This window comes from Chiloscyllium punctatum, chromosome 3 (assembly GCF_047496795.1).
Source record: "Chiloscyllium punctatum isolate Juve2018m chromosome 3, sChiPun1.3, whole genome shotgun sequence".
In the NCBI taxonomy this organism is placed as follows: domain Eukaryota; kingdom Metazoa; phylum Chordata; class Chondrichthyes; order Orectolobiformes; family Hemiscylliidae; genus Chiloscyllium; species Chiloscyllium punctatum.
In genome coordinates, this window is record NC_092741.1 from 43603554 (window position 1) to 43621738 (window position 18185).

Genomic DNA, 18185 nt, shown 5'->3' on the forward strand with positions numbered 1-18185 from the left:
CATGACTAGCATGGTTAACCAATAGAAAGCAAAGTTGGGATAAATGGATGTTTCTCTGGTTGGACATCATTGGTAAGCAGAGTGCCGCAGGGGTTGGTGTTGGGCCCGCAACTGTTCATGATATGTATAAATGATTTGGAAGAGGAGACGAAATGTAATATTATCCAGTTTGCTGATGACACTAAACTGAGTGGAAAAGCAAACTGTGCAGAGGATGTGGAAGGTCTGCAGAGAGATTTAGATAGGTTAAGTGAGTGGGCAAGAGTCTGGCAGATGGAGTACAATGCTGGTAAATGTGAGGTTATCCACTTTGGAAGTGAAAATAAAATCAGAGTATTACTTAAATGGTGAAAGTTGTGCAGATGGACTAAGGAATGCTTGTACATTAAATCTCTAAAAATTGATTTGCGAGTTCAACAGGTAATCAGGAAGGCAAACAAAATATTGGTTTTCATTGCTGATTTGGAGATGACGTTGTTGGACTGGGGTGTACAAAGTTAAAAATCACACAACAGCAGATTGAATTTAAGAGCAGGGAGGTTCTGCTGCAATTGTAGAAGGTGTAGGTGAGGTTGCAGGTGGATTATTGTGTGCAGTTCTGGTCTCCTCACTTGAGGAAGGACATACTGGCTTTGGAAGTGGCGCAGAGGAGGTTTACCAGGTTGATTCCCGAAATGAGGGAGCTACCCTATAAGGAGAGGTTGAATCGCCTGGGACTGTACTCACTAGAATTTAGAAGAATGAGAGGGGATCTTATAGAAACATATAAAATTAGGGAAAGGGATGGATAAGATAGGGGCAGGCAAGTTGTTTCAGCTAGTGGGTGGGACTAGGATTACGGGACATGGCCTCAAGATTAGGGGGAGGAGATTTATGACAGAGATGAGAAAGAACTGCTTTTCCCAGAGAGTAGTGAATCTACGGCATTCTCTGCTCAAAGCAGCTGTACAGGCAGCTTCATTAAATAAATTAAAGACACAGTTGGATGGGTTTTTGCATAGTAGGGGAATTAAGGGTTATGGGAATAATGCAGATAGGAGGAGCTGAGACGATGGAGAGATCAGCCATGATCTTAGTGAATGGTGGAACAGGCTTGATGGGTCAAATGACTCCTCCTGCTTCTATTACTATGAAACTATGAACTATGAACTCAGAAATTCAGGTAAGGTTGTGGGGGACCCATGCTTGAATCCCTCCATGACAGATGATTGAATTTTAATTCAAAACAAATCTGGAATTAAGAGTCTAATGATGACCAGAAAACCACTGTCAAGTGACAGACAAACACATCTGATTCACCAATGTCCTTCAGAGAAGGAGACTGCCATCTGGTCCAGACCCAGAGCAATGATTTTTAAATGCTCTCTGAAATGGTCGAGCAAGTCAGTCAATTGTACCTATCGCTAGAAAGCAAAAAAGATATGAAAGTAGATGGAACAGCTGGCATCAACAAGCGCAAAACACCCCTGTCAAGCCTGCAAAGTCCTCCTCACTAAAGTCTGAGGACTAGTGCTAAAGTTGAGAGCGCTGTCTCGCAGTGGTCAAAAAGCACAGCCTGATTTAATCATAATCATGGAATCATATCTCAAACAACGTCCCAGGCACCATCTCTGGACATGTCCTGTCCCACAGGCAGGACAGATTCAGCAGAGGTGGCAGCACAGTGGTGTACACTCAGGAAGAAGTTGTCCTGTAAGCCCTCATGATTCCAGACTCCATGAAGTCTCAAGGTCTCAGGTTAAATACAGGCAAGGAAACGTCCAGTTAACTGCCCGCAAACAGTCACCCTTCAGCTGATGAATTAGTGCTTCTTCATGTTGAATAACATTCAGATGATGCACTGACGTTGGCAAAGGTACAGAACACGATCTGATTTGGAGGGGACGGTATTGGACTGGGGTGTACAAAGTTAAAAATCACACAACACCAGGTTGTAGTCCAACAGGTTTATTTGGAAGCAATAGCTTTCGGAGCACTGCTCCTTCATCAGGTGGTTGCATAGTAGGAGAATTAAGGGTTATGGGAATAATGCAGATCAGGAGGAGCATTGTAAGACACAGAATTTATATCAAAAGTTTACAGTGTGATGTAACTAAAATTATATATTGAAGACGACCTGGACTATTTGTTCAGTCTCTCAACTTTGAGAACGATCATGTTAGTTTCAATTTTTTCATATGTAAATTGCAAAACTTTTTCAAAAGTTACATTCTCAAGGGAACTTTAACAATTGGTGTCATGTTGGCCCAGATAATGCATTGAAGGTGTGAGCTGCCCTGTGTGAGACTGTCTGTGCCACAATGGTCAGACTGATTCTAATCTAAAAAACGGATTTACAGAATCTGACATGGATTCATACAGTTTTTGAGCAAAGTTAAAATGTAATTCTGCAAGTACAAATTTATCCCACAAACTTACATGTGTATATGTGCATGTGGGTGTATGTGTTGGCAGGATTGGAGGCTCGGGGGTGGGGTTGTGCGTCTGTGAGAGTCTGCGTATACGTGTGTGAGTCAACGTAAACGGGTATAGCTCTGTGAGAGGGTGCATGTGTGTGAAAGCATATGAGAGAGGGTCTGCATGAGTGAATGGGTCTGTGGGAGAGTGCGTGTGTGTGGTGCAATGGGGTCACCTGAAATGTGACATGAATCCAATATCCCGGTTGAGGCCATCCCCATGGGTACCAAACTTGGCTATCAGCCTCTGCTCGGCCACTTTTCCTGGTTACCTGTCCAGAAGTCCGCCTTGGAGGACGGTCACCTGTAGGTCCAAGGCCGAATGTCCCGGACCACTGAAGTGTTCTCCGACTGCGAGGGAACGCTCCTATCTGTTGATTGTAGTGTGGTGTCCATTCATCTGTTGCCGTTGCCTCTGTCTGGTCTCGCCAATGTCCCATGCCTCAGGGCATGCTTGCCTGCAGCATATGAGACAGACAATGTTGGCTGAGTTGCACGAGTACCTGCCACGTACATGGTAGGAGGTGTCCCCATGCGCAGTAATGGTATCAGTGTCTTGCAGCGTCTACAAAGCCAAGGTTGTACGGTGTAGTCCTGAAAGCCGGGCAGTTTTCCAAAAACAATCATCTGTTTGAGGTTTGGTAGTTGTTTAAAGGCGGAATGGAGGCGTGGGGAAGGTCTTGGCCAGGTGCTCATCCTCACTGATAATGCATTGCAGGCTGCGAAGAACATGTCGTAGTTTTTCAGCTCCTGGGAAGAAGTAGACAACGAAGGGAACCCTGTTGGTTGCAGCTCATGTCTATCTCCTGAAGAGATCATTATGGTTTCTTGTTGTGGCATGTCGGAACTGGCGGTCGATGAGTTGAGCATCGTTCCCCGTTTTTTAAAAAAATTTTTAACCCCCACACTACCGCCTAACTGCGGTCGTGCTTATTTTTTTCCCAGCACCCATGGTGTGTGTGTGCAGGTGGGAGACACAGTGAAAGACACAAGGTGCACGAATCTTTATTCAGTTTCCACCACCAGGAAGAAAGGAAACACCTGAGTGGCCAGTGACAAGCAGTTCCCTTCACATCAAAGGGCAATGCTGTGTGATCAAACAGTGAAGGGAAGGGCAGGGATTAAATCAAAATAGAGTTGGAGGGGGAAATAAAGCACTCTACTCCCTCTGGTGCCAACTTCTCCCTGAGCAACTCCAGGGTGTTGGTGGAGACCGCAAGCTCCTTCTCCAAGGACACCCGGGCTCTAACGTAACTGCGGAAGAGGGGCAGGCAGTCGGCCCTAACGACCCCCTCCACGGACCTGTTTATGGCCAGTTTGGCCAGGCCGAGGAGCAGACCCACGAGGAGGCGTTCCCCGTTCTTATGAGGGCATCCCTGAGTACTTCCAGGTGTGAGTCATGTCACATTTATCTAAATTAAACCCCATCTGCCACTCATCAGCCCAATGGCCCATCTGATCAAGATCCCATTGTAATCTGGAGATAACCTTCTTCACTGTCCACTACAACACCAATTTGGTGTCATCTGCAAACTTACTAACTATAGCTCTTATGCTCACATCCAAATCACTTATATACAGAGGAACCTCAATTATCTGAATGAGATGAGCGGGCACTATTTAATTTGGATAATACATTATTCGGTTAATTGTCTTCCTCTGGGGCTCAAAATTTTCTGTGAAGTTTGCTCCCCATTCAGGAGACGAGGCAAAAGCATGCTGCATGCGGTACATGCCTGGGTAGAACTCCAGGGAAAGCATGGGGAGGGAGAGAGAGAGGGCAGGAGGTCAGTCATGTGGAGACGATACCTGGACTGTCCAGGACTGTTCTTGGCAGCATTTCAGTGAGCCGAGTTCATTTTTAATCATTGCACCTATAAAAAAAAGATGCAATCAGGGTTGAAACAGCTTTTTGACATAATGTTTCTAACGGGATCTTGAGATCCCTTTCAGGTACTCCGATATTCAGATAATTGAGGTTCCTCTGTAAATGAAGAAAAGTAGTGGAGACAGCACCGATCCTTGTGGCACTCCACTGGTTACAGGCCTCCAGTCTGAAAAACAACTCTCCACTACCACCCTCTGTCTTCTACCTTTGAGCCGTTCTATATCCAAATGGCTAGTTCTCCCTGTATTCCACGAGATCTAACCTTGCTAACCAGTCTCCCATGGGGAACCTTGTCAAACGCCTTACTGAAGTCCATATAGATCACGTCTACCACTCTGCCCTCATCAATCCTCTTTGTTACTTCTTCAAAAAACTCAATCAAGCTTGTGAGACATGATTACCCATGCACAAAACCATGTTGACTATCCTTAATCAGTCCTTGTCTTTCCAAATACATGCACATCCTGTCCCCCAGGATTTCCTATAACAACTTGCGTGACGTCAGGCCCACTGGTTTATAGTTCCTTGGTGCGTCCTTAACATCTTTCTTAAACAATGGCACCACTTTAATCAACCTACAGTCTTCTGGCACCTCATCTGTGACTAATGATGTTAAAAATATCTCAGTAAGTGTCCCAATAATTACTTCCTTAGCCTCCCGCAGAGTTCTAGGGTACACCTGATCAGGTCCTGGGCATTTATCCACTTTTACGCATTTCAAGAAATCCAGCACTTCCTCCTCTGTAATATGGACATTTTTCAAGATGCCACCATCTATTTCCCTACATTCTATATCTTCCATGCCCTTTTCCACAGTAAATACTGATGCAAAATACTTGTTTAGTATCTCCCCCATCTCCTGCAGCTCCATACAAAGGTTGCCCTGCTAATCTTTGAGGGGCCCCATTCTCTCCCTAGTTACCATTTTGTCCTTAATGTATTTGTAAAAACCCTTTGGATTCTCCTTAACTTTATTTGCCAAAGCTATCTTATGTCCCCTATTTACCCTCCTGATTTCCTTCTTAAGTGCACTCCTACTGCCTTTATACTCTAAGGATTCACAACCAATGGATCAGAACAAAGCTCTCCAGTCCTGCCACATCCAGTCATTAATGGTGTTAACCAATTAAACCAATCACTGGTGGATGCGGAGCCACAACTATCCCCATCCTCAATGATGCAGCAGCCCAGCACATCAGTGCAAAAGGCACAGTTGAAGTATTCACACTAGTCTTCAGCCAGAAATGGCAAGTTGATAAACCATCTTAGCCTCCGCCAAAAATTCCCACCATCACTGATGCCAATATTCAGCCAATTCAATACATTCCATATGGTATCAAGAAATGGTTGGAGGTGTTGGATACTGAAAAGGCTATGGGCCCTGACAACATTTCAGCAATAGAAATAAAGACTTACTACTGTGCCACAACTCTAGCCAAAAATGTTCCACTACAGTTATAACCCTGACATTTACCTGAAAAGGTGGAAAATAGGTTGGATGTGTACCATACACAAAAAGCAGGACAAATCCAACCCGGCTAATTACAGACCCACTAGACTATCTCGACAGTCAGTAAAGCGATAGAAGGTGCCATCAACAGCACTATCATGCAGCACCTGCTTAGTATGGGTTCCACCAAGGCCACTCAACTTCTGACCTCATTAGTCCATTTTGAACCAAGGCTGTAAACAGCTGGATTCCATAGATGAGGTGACAATGACAGCCCTTGACATCAAGGCTGCATGCGACTGATTGCAACATGGACTCCACATATACCTGGAATCGGGGCAAACCTTGGCTGACTGGAGTTACACCTGGCATTAGGAGGATGGTTGTGGTGGTTGGAGGTCAGTCATCTCAGCTCCAGGACATCTCTGTCGGAATTCCTCAGGGTAGTGTCCTAGACCCAATCATCATCACGTGCTTCATCAATGGCCTTCCCTCTAGCATAAGGTCAGAGGTGGAGATGTTCACTGACGACTGTACAATGCATGGATTTCTTCCCACAGTGCAAAGACATGCAAGTTGTGTGTACTGGCTGAACTAAATTGCCTATTGTGTCCAGAAATGTGCAGCAAAGTGAATTAGCCATGGGAAATGCAGGGTTATAGGGATAGGGTAGCAGGAGTGTGGGGGGGACATTGGGTGAGATGCTTTTCAGAGCATCGATGCTGACTCCACAGGCCAAATAGCCTGTTTCCACACTGTAGGGATTCTATGATTCTATGGTCAAATACAACAACATCTGGATAACATATAGGCCTAGGCTGAATAGTGGGAAGTAACAGTTGTGCCACACAAATGTCAAGCAATGACCAGTTCTAATTAGAGACAATAGGTGGTGCAGGCTCAAAGGGCCAAATGGCCTACTCTTGCACCTATTGTCTATTGTCTAACATCACGCATTGAAATGCAATTTCACTCCCATCACTGAAACCCCACTAACACCACCCTGGGGGGTTACCATTGACCAGAAACTTAACTGGACTCACCACATAAAGACAGTGGCTACAAGAGCAGGTCAGAGGCTAGGAATACCACAGTAGAACTCATCTCCTAGCTCGCCAAAGTCTGTCCACCACCTACCAAGTCATAAGTCAGGAATGTGAAGGCATACTTCCCATTTGCCAGGATGGGTGTAGCTCCAAAAACAATCAAGAAGTTTGATATCATCAAAGACAAAGCAGCCTGTTTGACTGGCATCATAACAACACCATCCACCACGGTGTATCATCTTCAAGATACACTGCATAAAATCACCAAAGATCCTTAAATAGCACCTTTCGAACCCACGACCACTTACATCTAAGGACAAGAGCAGCAGATGCATGGGAACACCACCACCTGCAAGTTCCCTTCCAAGCCACTCACCATCCTGATTTAGAAATATATTGCCATCCCTTCACTGTTGCTTGGTTAAATTCCTGGAATTATCTCCCTAAGGGTCTCCCTATAGATGGACTGCAGCAGTTCAAGAAGGCAACTCACCACCACCTTTTCAAGGGCAGCTAGGGATCAGCAATAAACGCCTGCCCAGCCAGTGATACCCATGTCTCACAAGTGAATAAATTAAAAGAATAGAATACATCACCAACCACTTTTCATTGACATGTTGCAGGTGCAAAGGTTAACCAAACTTGTGAAACACTTTTTATTTGAGACATTGGGTACATACATTTGCAAAGACTACCTGAAGAGGACAGCATCCAGTTACAAACCAGAGATTTGGGAGAAATCACTTCTTAAAACAAGCAGCTTCTCTTGCTTACTAATCTATGCAAGTAGCACTGTTCAGTACAGTGGCAAGATGGTTTTTGGACAATAATACACATTTGTGAGTTCACATTCCAGCTGCTTAAATTCAGTTAGCAAATAAACCTGGAATTTAAAAAGTATTGGTTACCACATAACTATCAAACTGCTGTCAGATTCACAAATATCCTTTAAATGTGGAAATCTTAGCTAGTCTGATTTCTATGTGACTCCAAATCCACAATAATGTAATGCATACTTAACTGCCTTCTGAACTGACCAAGCAAGTCACTCAAACAACAATGATTGCGTATATAACTGGAAAGGTCACCCAATAGCAATTAATCTACGCATTGTATTTAGATGGAATAAATACACAAACAGAGAAAAGATTTTCGCACTAAAAGTGGGGACAAGGACAACTGTTCTGACAGTTATTTTCATAGAATCCCAACTTTCCGTCAATGCCCCAACATCTTGCATCACTCTCCTTACACATGTCTTTTCCCACATGCCTGGAGGCTCGCCAGAGATGACAGGACAGTGGTGTACACAGTCAGGAGACAGTAATTCTGAGATTTCTCAACAGAACCTAATAATTATCATAGGATTTGGACAGATAAAGCTCACACTGATTAACACCTATTGCCCTCCCCACACTGATAAATCAGTCCTCCAACCATGCAGAATTCCTCTAGGAAGTGCACAATGACTAATGAGTCGGGCAAATTATTTCCTTGACATCAATCAAGCGAAAGCGAGGATTTCAAATGCTGGAGATTAGAGTAAAGAGTGTGATGCTGGAAAAGTTAAGCAAGTCAGGCAGCATCCGAGGAGCAGGAAAATCAACATTTCGGGCAAAGGGTCCTTCCTGGTAAAGTGCTTTCGCCCAAAAGGTCCTCAGATGCCGCTCGACCCGCTATGCCCCTCCGGCACTACACCCTCGAGTTCAACATCTATCAAGCACACAGTGCCTCAGTATTGCCACTGCTGACCAGGTTGGGAGAGTTCTGAAGAACATAATTGCTGAAAGGGGTTATCATAACAGACAGAGAATCAATACCGGGAAAAATGCTAAAGTGACCTCATCCTTATAATCCATTCCATGCAGATGGATCTGTCCAATGACAGTATTGCTAGGATTCAAGCACTGCCTCTTGACTGCACAGTCTTTGTGGAAATTAACTCCCATCTTCAAACTGAGGACATCCCCTTTCATGTTGTGTAGCATAAACATTGTGCTAAACAGATCAATAGAAGAGACTAGATAAAGAACAGATTTAGCAGCTCCAAATGGGATATACATGAGGTGCTCCAAGCATCAGCAACAGCAGAAACCATATGCCACCACAATATGTAATTTGGTGGCCAAGCAAATCTTCACTTCAGTAAAGCCTTTGATAAGGTTCCACATGGTAGGCTGGTGGAGAAAATGCAGAGGCATCGGACTGAGGGTGATTTAGCAGTTTGGATTAGAAACTGGCTTTTTGAAAGGAGGCAGTGAGTGGTGACTGATGGAAAATATTCAGCCTGGAGTCTGGTTATTACTGGTGTGCCACAAGGATCTGTTTTGGGACCACTGCTGTTTGCCATTTTTATAAATGACATGGATGCAGGCATAGGTGGATGGTTAGTAAATTTGCAGATGACACTAAAATCAGTGGAGTGGTGGACAGTGTGGAAGAATGTTACAAATTGCAGGGGGACTTGGATAAACTGCAGAATTGGGCTGAGAGGTGGCAAATGGAGTTCAATGCAGCTAAATGTGAGGGGATTCACTTTGGGAAGAATAACAGGAAGGCAGAATACTGGGTCAATGGAAAATTCTTGGTAGTGTGGATATGCAGAGGGATCTTGGCGTCCATGTACATAGATCCCTGAAAATTGCCACCCAGGTTGATAATGCTGTTCAGTAGGCAGACAGTGTGTTAGGTTTCGTTGATGGAAGGATTGAGTTCCGGAGCCGTAATGTTATGCTGCAACTATACAAAACGCTAGAGTGACTGCACTTGGAATATAGAGTACAGTTCTGGTCGCCCTGTTACAGGAAGGATGTGGAAGCATTGGAAAAGGTGCAGACAAGATTTACCAGAATGTTGCCTTGTCTGGAGGGAGGTTCTTATGAGGAAAGACTAAGAGACTTGGGTCGGTTCTCATCGGAAAGAAGAAGGCTAAGAGGGGATTTGATAGAGCCATACAAGATGACCAGAGGATTAGATAGGGTAGACAGTGAAAATCTTTTTCCTAGGATGATGATGTCAGCTTGTATGAGGGGGTATAACTACAAATTGAGGGGTAATAGATTTAAGACAGAAGTCAGAGGCAGGTTCTTTATTCAGAGAGTGGTAAGGGCGTGGAATGCCCTTCCTGCCAATGTAGTTAATTCAATCACATTAGAGAGATTCAAACAATCCTTGAATAAGCACATGGATGATAATGGATAGTGTAGGGAGATGAATTCACAGGTCGACACAACATTGAGGGCCGAAGGGCCTGTTCTGCGCTGTATTGTTCTATGTACACTTCACCATTGACATCAAACCTTTGATAAGGTTCCACATGAGAAATGTATAAGGAACAGCACCATCTAAAAATGAGATACCAATCTGGTGAAACTTAGACAGAGGCAAGTGATTTCCATGACTAAATAACCAATCAAAGCTGTTTTATAGTTACATCTAATTGCAACTGATGGTGGACAATAAAACAGCTAACTTAAGGAGATGGCTCAATGAATGATTCTATGATGATGCAGACCAATATCTAAGTGCAAAAGACAAAGGTGAGGAATTCTAATTAACTTTCACAACAGTGCAATGTACCCACTCAGAATGCAGTTATGCAGCAGCATCCAAAGGTACTTGCAGGCTTATTTGAGGATAAACAACACATACATATGATTACATAAAAAGCGACAAACATGCAACTACAATTTTAAATGGAACATTAACCAATAGATGATCCATTTTAGCCTCCTCTGAAGGAACCCAGCATCAGATACCAGTTTTCAGCAAATTCAGTTTGGTTTGAGATACCAAAATATGGCCAAGCATGCTCTAAACAGCAAAGTCCGAGTTCAACAACACCCCTGTTGTAGAACCCAAGAACTGTGGTGCAGAACTAGCTACACCCTTAGCCAAGCTCTTCCATTTACTGTAACACTGGCACCTATCCCACAAGGTTGAAAACTGTCTGACTGAAATTTGTCCACAACTCCTGTACAGCCAATGATCAGCCTTCAGTCTCCTCTCAATGATCAGAAAACTGAGAAAAATTGCTACAGGACAGCTACAAACAGATGCTCAGTTCAGGTCTGCCAAGATCACTTGTCTCCAAACTTCATTTCAGCATTGGTTCTGTTCTGAGGTTGAAGATGTGTACTGTACCTTAAGAGAGTGTGAATGTTGTCCTGAACTGAGAGATTACAAGCACCTCTGTATATGACTGGATAGCTGTCCCAGAGTGTACTGGAAAATTGAAAATATGTAAATTTTGGCTGTAAAATGGATACCTGAATTTTGGTTGCTGTTTTGACAACAATCCAAATTTAACCAGTTTAAATTATGCCCCAGCACACTAAAACCTAATCGACTTTGAATTTATTATTTTGCCAACATCAAACCAATGAGTCAATCCGATGTTGGGGACGTATAAAATGCAGACCTTTTGAAAATTGGTCAGAGAGCAACTGCCATCAAGACAGAAATGCACAGAGAGCTAATATCTTGCTCTCCAACAAATTAGGAAACACTCTCTGTCATATCTTTTCATATAGAGGTGTTAAATGGTTAATTTGTTATGCTGACATGCAAGAAACTGGATGTCAGGGGAGGGGTGTGTTTTTCAGTCTTGCAGACAGGATGTGACAATCTAATCATATTTTGTAAATGCTACAGTTTGAAGGAATAACCTGATCTCACACTGTTTTAAGGAATAATCTCAACATATTGTTTCCGGAAATAATCTAATCGATCTACATTGTTTTTGGGTGGCATGTGACTATGGGGGAGTGACAGGGGATTGTGTCTTGTGTGCATGATTGACTGTGATGTAAAACCCTGTATAAAGGGAGAATGGTTCCCTTGATCAGAAAGCCTCGTTTGACGTGTTCCACAAGCATCGTGAAGAGTGTTAAATCATCTTCCAAAAGCATGTACTTGCTGAAATAAACTGTGGCAGCTCACAGACGTTGGCGTAGTACAGTTGCATCAAGCGTGTAGGAATCTCAAGAAGGGAACCTAACAATTTGAAACATACTTACAGTAAAAAGAAAGACAATGACGCAGGGAGATCATCAGCTGGAAGAAGAAAGATACAGAAGATGACAGCAGCTGTGCGGTTTTGAAATTAAGTTGATGTAATTTTAATAAGTGTCTTATTGGAACAGCATATTGTTATAAATGTGGAGGCAGATAATAAGCAGTTAAGAGAAAGGGGGGCTTAGAATTGTGAATAGTTGTTTAATATTCATTTTTACACTTAAAAAATAAATTGATGTTATTTTCTTTAAATAATGGAATTTCTGAGTTCTCTGCCACTCATTTTAACAGGTTACAAGGCGAGGTTAGCTTTTCTGGGTGTTTGGTTTAATTAACAGAGAGGTTCAGTGAACAGAAGAAGGACACCCAGATCATTTGGACCTCAATATTTCCGAATTCATCACCATTTAAATACTCCCCTGCCTTCTATCTTTCCTACTAAAATTGATAGCAGCACACTTATCCACTCACTCAACTTGTCTAAATCACCACGAAGCCTCTTTACATCCTCCATACCATTCACAATACCACTATACCATCAACGGTGGAAGTATTGCACTTGACTTCCTTATGCATCTCTTTTACTGCAGAGGAGAAAAACAGCATTCTGGAAATAATTGTGATTCGGAATCTGAAAGGGAGTGAGGAACGAAAACAATTTAAATCACCAAAGAAACAAAAGTTTAAAATAAAGAGTGCTGACAAAACCTTTAGCATTAAAATCTGACAAGTTCCCTGGCCCTGATGGACTTCATCCTGGTTGTAAAAGACAGCACATGTGAAGACATTAGATGGATTAGTATTAATTTTCCAGAATTCCCTGGATTCTGGAAAAGATTAGAAGATATCAAAGAGAAAGAGGTACTATAGACCAATTAGCCTAACATCTGTCATAGGGACCGCAATCTATTATTCAGGAATATAGAAGTGGTTGGCTAAAAGGAAGCAAAGGGTGGACATAAAAAGATAATTTTTGAGATGGCAAGATGTAATCAGTGATGTGCCACGAAGATCACAATCTATATATACAATATGAATGAAGGGACCAAATGTAGATATTTTTAATATCAACCTGCTCAGACATGCTGTGACATATCTCAACTCGGACTTGAACTGGGTCTCCTGGCTCAGAGATAGAGACACTACCACTGCATTACACAAGTCCTAGTGACCAAATCAGTGGTTGTTAAATTTATGGGTGAGAAAAAGAAAAGTTGTGAAGTGGATGTAAAGACTCTATAAGAGGATATAGATAGATCAAGTGAGTAGGCAGAACTTAATACTAAAGAGAATGATAATGTGGGAAAATGTGAACTTGTCCAGTTTTACAAGACGCAGCACATTAGTTAAATAGGGAAAAATGGAAGAACTCCAAGACACAGAGAGAAATTCACAGAGTCCTGGCACATAATCACAAATAGTTCATACAGAGGCACAGTCATCTACAACAAGCTTTCTTGGACTCTTCATGTAGATGCACTGGTTACAAAGGCCCAACAACGTCTCTTCTTCCTCAGGCAGCTGAGGAAATTTGGCATGACAGCAAATACCCTTGCCAACTTTTACAGGTGCCATCGAGAGCATTCTGTTTGGATGTATCACTACCTGGTATGGCAACTGTACCATTCAAGATCAGAGATGGTTACAGAGAGTGGTAGAACTCAGCCCGAACAATCACAAAGGCCAACCTCCCAGCTATAGAATCCAGCTACCAGGCCCGCTGTTAAGGAAAGGCCGCCAGTATTCTTAAAAATCCATCCTACCCTGGCAATGTTTCTCTACAACTTCTTCCATAGGGAAAAACATACAGAACCCTGAACACATGCACCAGCCCGTTTTGCAACAGTTTCTACCCTCCTGTTGTTAGAATACTGAATGGACTCACAAACTCTTAACATTCGCCTGTATCTGTGTTTTTGTTTTTGCCGCTGTTTACCTTTATTATCTATGCTACTTAACTATGTGAACTGCCTGTATTGCTCACAAGACAAAGCTTTTCACTGTGCCTCGATACACGTGACAATAAATTCAATTCAGTAAGTAATTAGGAAGGTAAATAGATTGTTGCTGTTTATTTCAAGGGGAATGGAATATAAAAATAAGGATGTATTGCCACAATTATATAGGATGTCGGTGAAGCCACATCTCAAGTACTGCATTCAGTTCAGGTCTTCCTATTTAACAGAAGATGTAAATGCATAAGAAGCAGTTCAGAGAAGGTTAACTCAACTGACATGTGCTGGGGGAGTGGGTTGATCAAACAGAGAGGATTTAAAGGACAGTTTAAAGGAGGAGAGAGGTGTGCACAGGGGTTTAGGGAGAGAATTCCAGAATTTAAATAACTGAAGTTATAGCCATCCATGGTGGAGCAACTTCAATCAGGACTGTCAAGAGCAAAGTTTTTTTGGAAGCACAGAGGGGTGTTGTCTGGGACTCAAGGAGATTACAAAGTTTGGGAAGGCCAAGGTCTAGATGAATTTGAAAACTAGAATGAGAAAATTAACATGGAGCTGCTGCTTGACCAGAAAGAAGTCAACGTAAATCAGCAAGAACAAAGGTGATGGATGAACTTAATGTAACATTGAGTCATACAGCATGGCAAAAAGACACCTCGGTCCAACTAGTCCACGCTGACCAAGTTTCCCAAACTAAACTAGTCCCACCTGTCTGCCCTTATCCGTCCAAACCTTGCCTATTCATGTATTTATCCAAATGTCTATTAAACACTGTAATTGTACCTGCATCTATCACTTCCTCTTGCTCTTCATTTCACATACTAACCACTCTTTGTAAAAAAAAAAGCTGCCTCTCATGTACTTTTTAAATTATTCTCCTTTCAGCTTAAAAATATACCCTATGGTTTTGAACTCCCCCAACTTACAGAAAAAACTTCATTTATGCCCTCCATGACTTTGTAAATCTCTGTGAGACCACCTTTCAAAGTCCTACATCTCAGTGAAGGAAGTCCCAGTCGATCCAGCCTCTCCTTATAACTCAAGTCCTCCATTCCTGGCAATATCCTGGTAAATCTTTTCTGAGCCCCCTCCAGTTTAATAAAATCTTTCCTATAACAGGGTGACTAGAACTACACACAGTACTCCAGAAGAGGTCTCACCAATGTCCTGTACAAACTCAACATAACATCCCAACTCCTGTACCCAAAGGTCTGAGTAATGAAGGCAAACGTGCTAAATGCCTTCTTAATAATCTACTTGTGCTACAAATTCCAAAGAATTATGTATCTGAACCCATCTGTTTCTCTTCTACTACATTACCCAGGACCCTGTCCTTCTTTGTGACTTCAAAACAAAGCAAACCTCCTCTAGTCAGTTCTGTTGAGCACTGCTTGCTGGAATATCATGAAACAAAGTAAATTAAAGAAATTTGTGTCTATCACACTAACGAATAAATGCAGTGAAAAGAACATTGTTCAGCCTGCAGCCTTGTTATCCCCATGAAATTAAACATTATAAACAGTATTGAAAAAAATAGAACATGGTATCCCTCACGCAAATTTCACAGTGACTATTTTTGAAGACTGCTGCTCTATTTCTACATTACCACAGTTCAAGTATTTTGGCATCAAGAAGCTTTTCTTTTGTTTCCTCCCATTATGAAGATCTGAAGTTTCATTCAGTTTACTCTGTTCCATTATTCTAACTAGTGTAAAGTTCAAATACTCAATGGACTGAATATATTCAAATTGGACACCATTCAAAAATAAAGTCGCCACTTGGGACAACTTGGGGAAAGCAATTTTAAAAATGTGAAGTGACCTCCTATGGCATACCTCACAACAATTTGGAATAAGTTCCAATTTTTAGACCCAATGAATAAGCCAAGCTCTGTTTTCTGGTACCTGGGATTGTTACTAATATTTTGGTGAAAGATAGTCCTCTGGTTTTAATAGCACTGGAAACAATTTGTCTGGAATTTGGCACCAGTAGAAGGTTGGTGACCTTTTGGGCGGTTACCTGGTGCTGCTATTAAATGTCGCATAAGCAACAGAAGGCTATGCTACACAAATCACTTGCATTATACTAGGAACATTTAAAATCTAACATTTTATTAATTACCTTTCATCTTTCTAAATAAAAAGAATACTGGAAAAGCTGAATCTACAACATAATCAGAGTGTTACATCTGCACACACTTTCTGCCGTGTTTATTTAGTTTGCTTCTTTGGCTCATTCAAACTAAACTGCAGAGAATCTTGCATTTCTAACCTACTCACCCCGCTACTCTGCTTTCCAAATTGCTGTAAGTTTTGATTTTTAACAATAGCTTTTGACACTTTTATAAAACAATCCAATTTTCTCAGTATAGAACAGAAAATTTTAAAATGAAAAGTGAACAATGCCTACACACTCTGCCAAAAGATCCACAGACTCTAATCTCACTTCATCTGATCTGACAGCACAATAGAAGATCAGCTAATGCAGTATAATTATGTTTGAAATGTATGAGAAAAACAAAAATCAGTCAAATCAACAGTAGCCATAAATCAAATTGCAGCTTAACATGCCTGGGTGCAGACACAATTATAATCAAGACTTACCAACATCTCCATACACATAAAGGCCTTTTGGAGGTATAGATCTTTCAAAAAACTGCAAACACAACACAAGGAACAGACATTTTCAGTGGTCGTTAAGCAAAATGAAAAGCACTGTACATATTTTCCACTTTTTAAAATGTTATTCTGCTCTCAATTGATTGTTTCATTGGGAGCTAACCATTGAGATAAGGACATGAAAACACAAGAGGGGTATGTATGCAATAGATGCACATATACAGCAAAGATAAGCCTGAGATACAAAACTGCAAGGTGGACCTCAAGCACACACAAAATGAAGGACCCCAGAACTGGGAGAGGAGTGGGGAGGGAAGGAGGTCAAGGGTGGGGAGACGAGTTCAAGCAAATGGGACAGATGGGGTTAGTGAAAGAGTCAGGGGACAGGAATGACAAAGCTGTGCAGAAAGAGACCAAAACAGTGTGGGGGGGAGGGGGCGAAAGAGAGAGAGAAAACAGAGAGAGAGGAGAGACAGAGAAAGACACACACACACACACACACACACACACACACACAGTGACAGAGAGGAAAAAAAGAGACAGACAGAAAAACAATGAAAAAAAGTAGACAAACATCTAGGCCAGATGAAATGTATCCCAAGTTGTTGAGTAAGGCAAGGGAGAAACTAACAGGGCTGATGCCAATAGTTTTCAATTCCTCCCTCAGCAGAAGAGAGGTGCTAGAGGACTGGAGGACAAGCAGTGTGGTACCATATTCAAGAAGGGAGCAAGGGATAACCAGGAACATACAGGCACATCAGTCTAGCCTCATTGGTGAGGAAACTATTAGAAGCAATTCTGAGCGACAGAATTAATCTGTATTTGGAGAGGCAGGGATTAATCAAGAACAGTTAGCATTTGTTAAGGGGAGGTCATATCTGACCAACTTCATTGGATTTTTCAACGAGTTGATCAGATGTGCAGAACAAGTCTACTTGCACTTCAGAAATTATTTTTCTAAGGTCCTGCATGGGCCACTGATAACAAAGCTAAAAGTCCATGAGATCCAAAGAAATTTAGCAAATTGGATGAAGTTGTTGAAAAGACACATGGGATACTTGCCTTTATTAGCAAACATACAGAATTTAAGAAGAGGGAGGTTATGCTGGAACGGTATAAAATGTTGATTAGGCCACAGTGAGAGTATTATGCGAAGTTCTGAAATCCATATTATAGGACGAATATGACAGCACTGGAGAGGGTTCAGAGGTGATTTTTCAGTATGTTGCCTGGGCTGCAGAGATTCAGTCATGAAGAGAGATTGGATTGACTGGGGTCATTTTCCTTAGAACAGAGGAGATTGAAAGGATCGAGATGTATAAAATGATGAGGGTCATAGACAGGGAGTAAGAGAGAGCGCAAGCGAGAGAAAACGAGGAAAGTACAGACGGATACGTTCCGCCTTGATTATTAATTTGCAAAGCTCCACAGTAGTCATACAAATTGTCAACAGTTTTTGTGTTATAATGCTCTTCAAAGAGTTCCAGAGACAGGTCAAAAGTGGCAAATAACATTAAAACACATCAGTTTGAATGTCAATTGGCTTTTCCTTTTGATACCAGTGAAGTATACCCCTGCTGGTTAACTTGACATATATTAGTTAAGGCCATATAAAAAGACAGCTCTAAGCAGTACATAAGTCATCTGATTAAACAATTACTTCACACACAATAAAAATGTTCCAACAATAGTAATTTATAATCAAATAACACTATCAATACAGAAAAGTGTTCAAAAGCGCCTGACAGGAGCCTTA

At 41.9% G+C, this 18185-nt stretch overlaps 1 protein-coding gene across 3 annotated transcripts in view; it reads right to left on the reverse strand.

Moving 5' to 3' along the window:
• Positions 1-18185, reverse strand: part of afg1lb (AFG1 like ATPase b) — a 171934-nt gene that overhangs the window by 101294 nt on the left and 52455 nt on the right. The window contains exon 3 of one of the 3 annotated variants that reach the window (XM_072552390.1): positions 16415-16466. The exons of the other annotated variants lie outside the window; for them this stretch is intronic. Within the exon in view, the coding sequence (XP_072408491.1) occupies positions 16415-16466 (52 nt within the window). The remainder of the gene's footprint in view (positions 1-16414; positions 16467-18185) is intronic. 3 annotated transcript variants of the gene reach the window in all.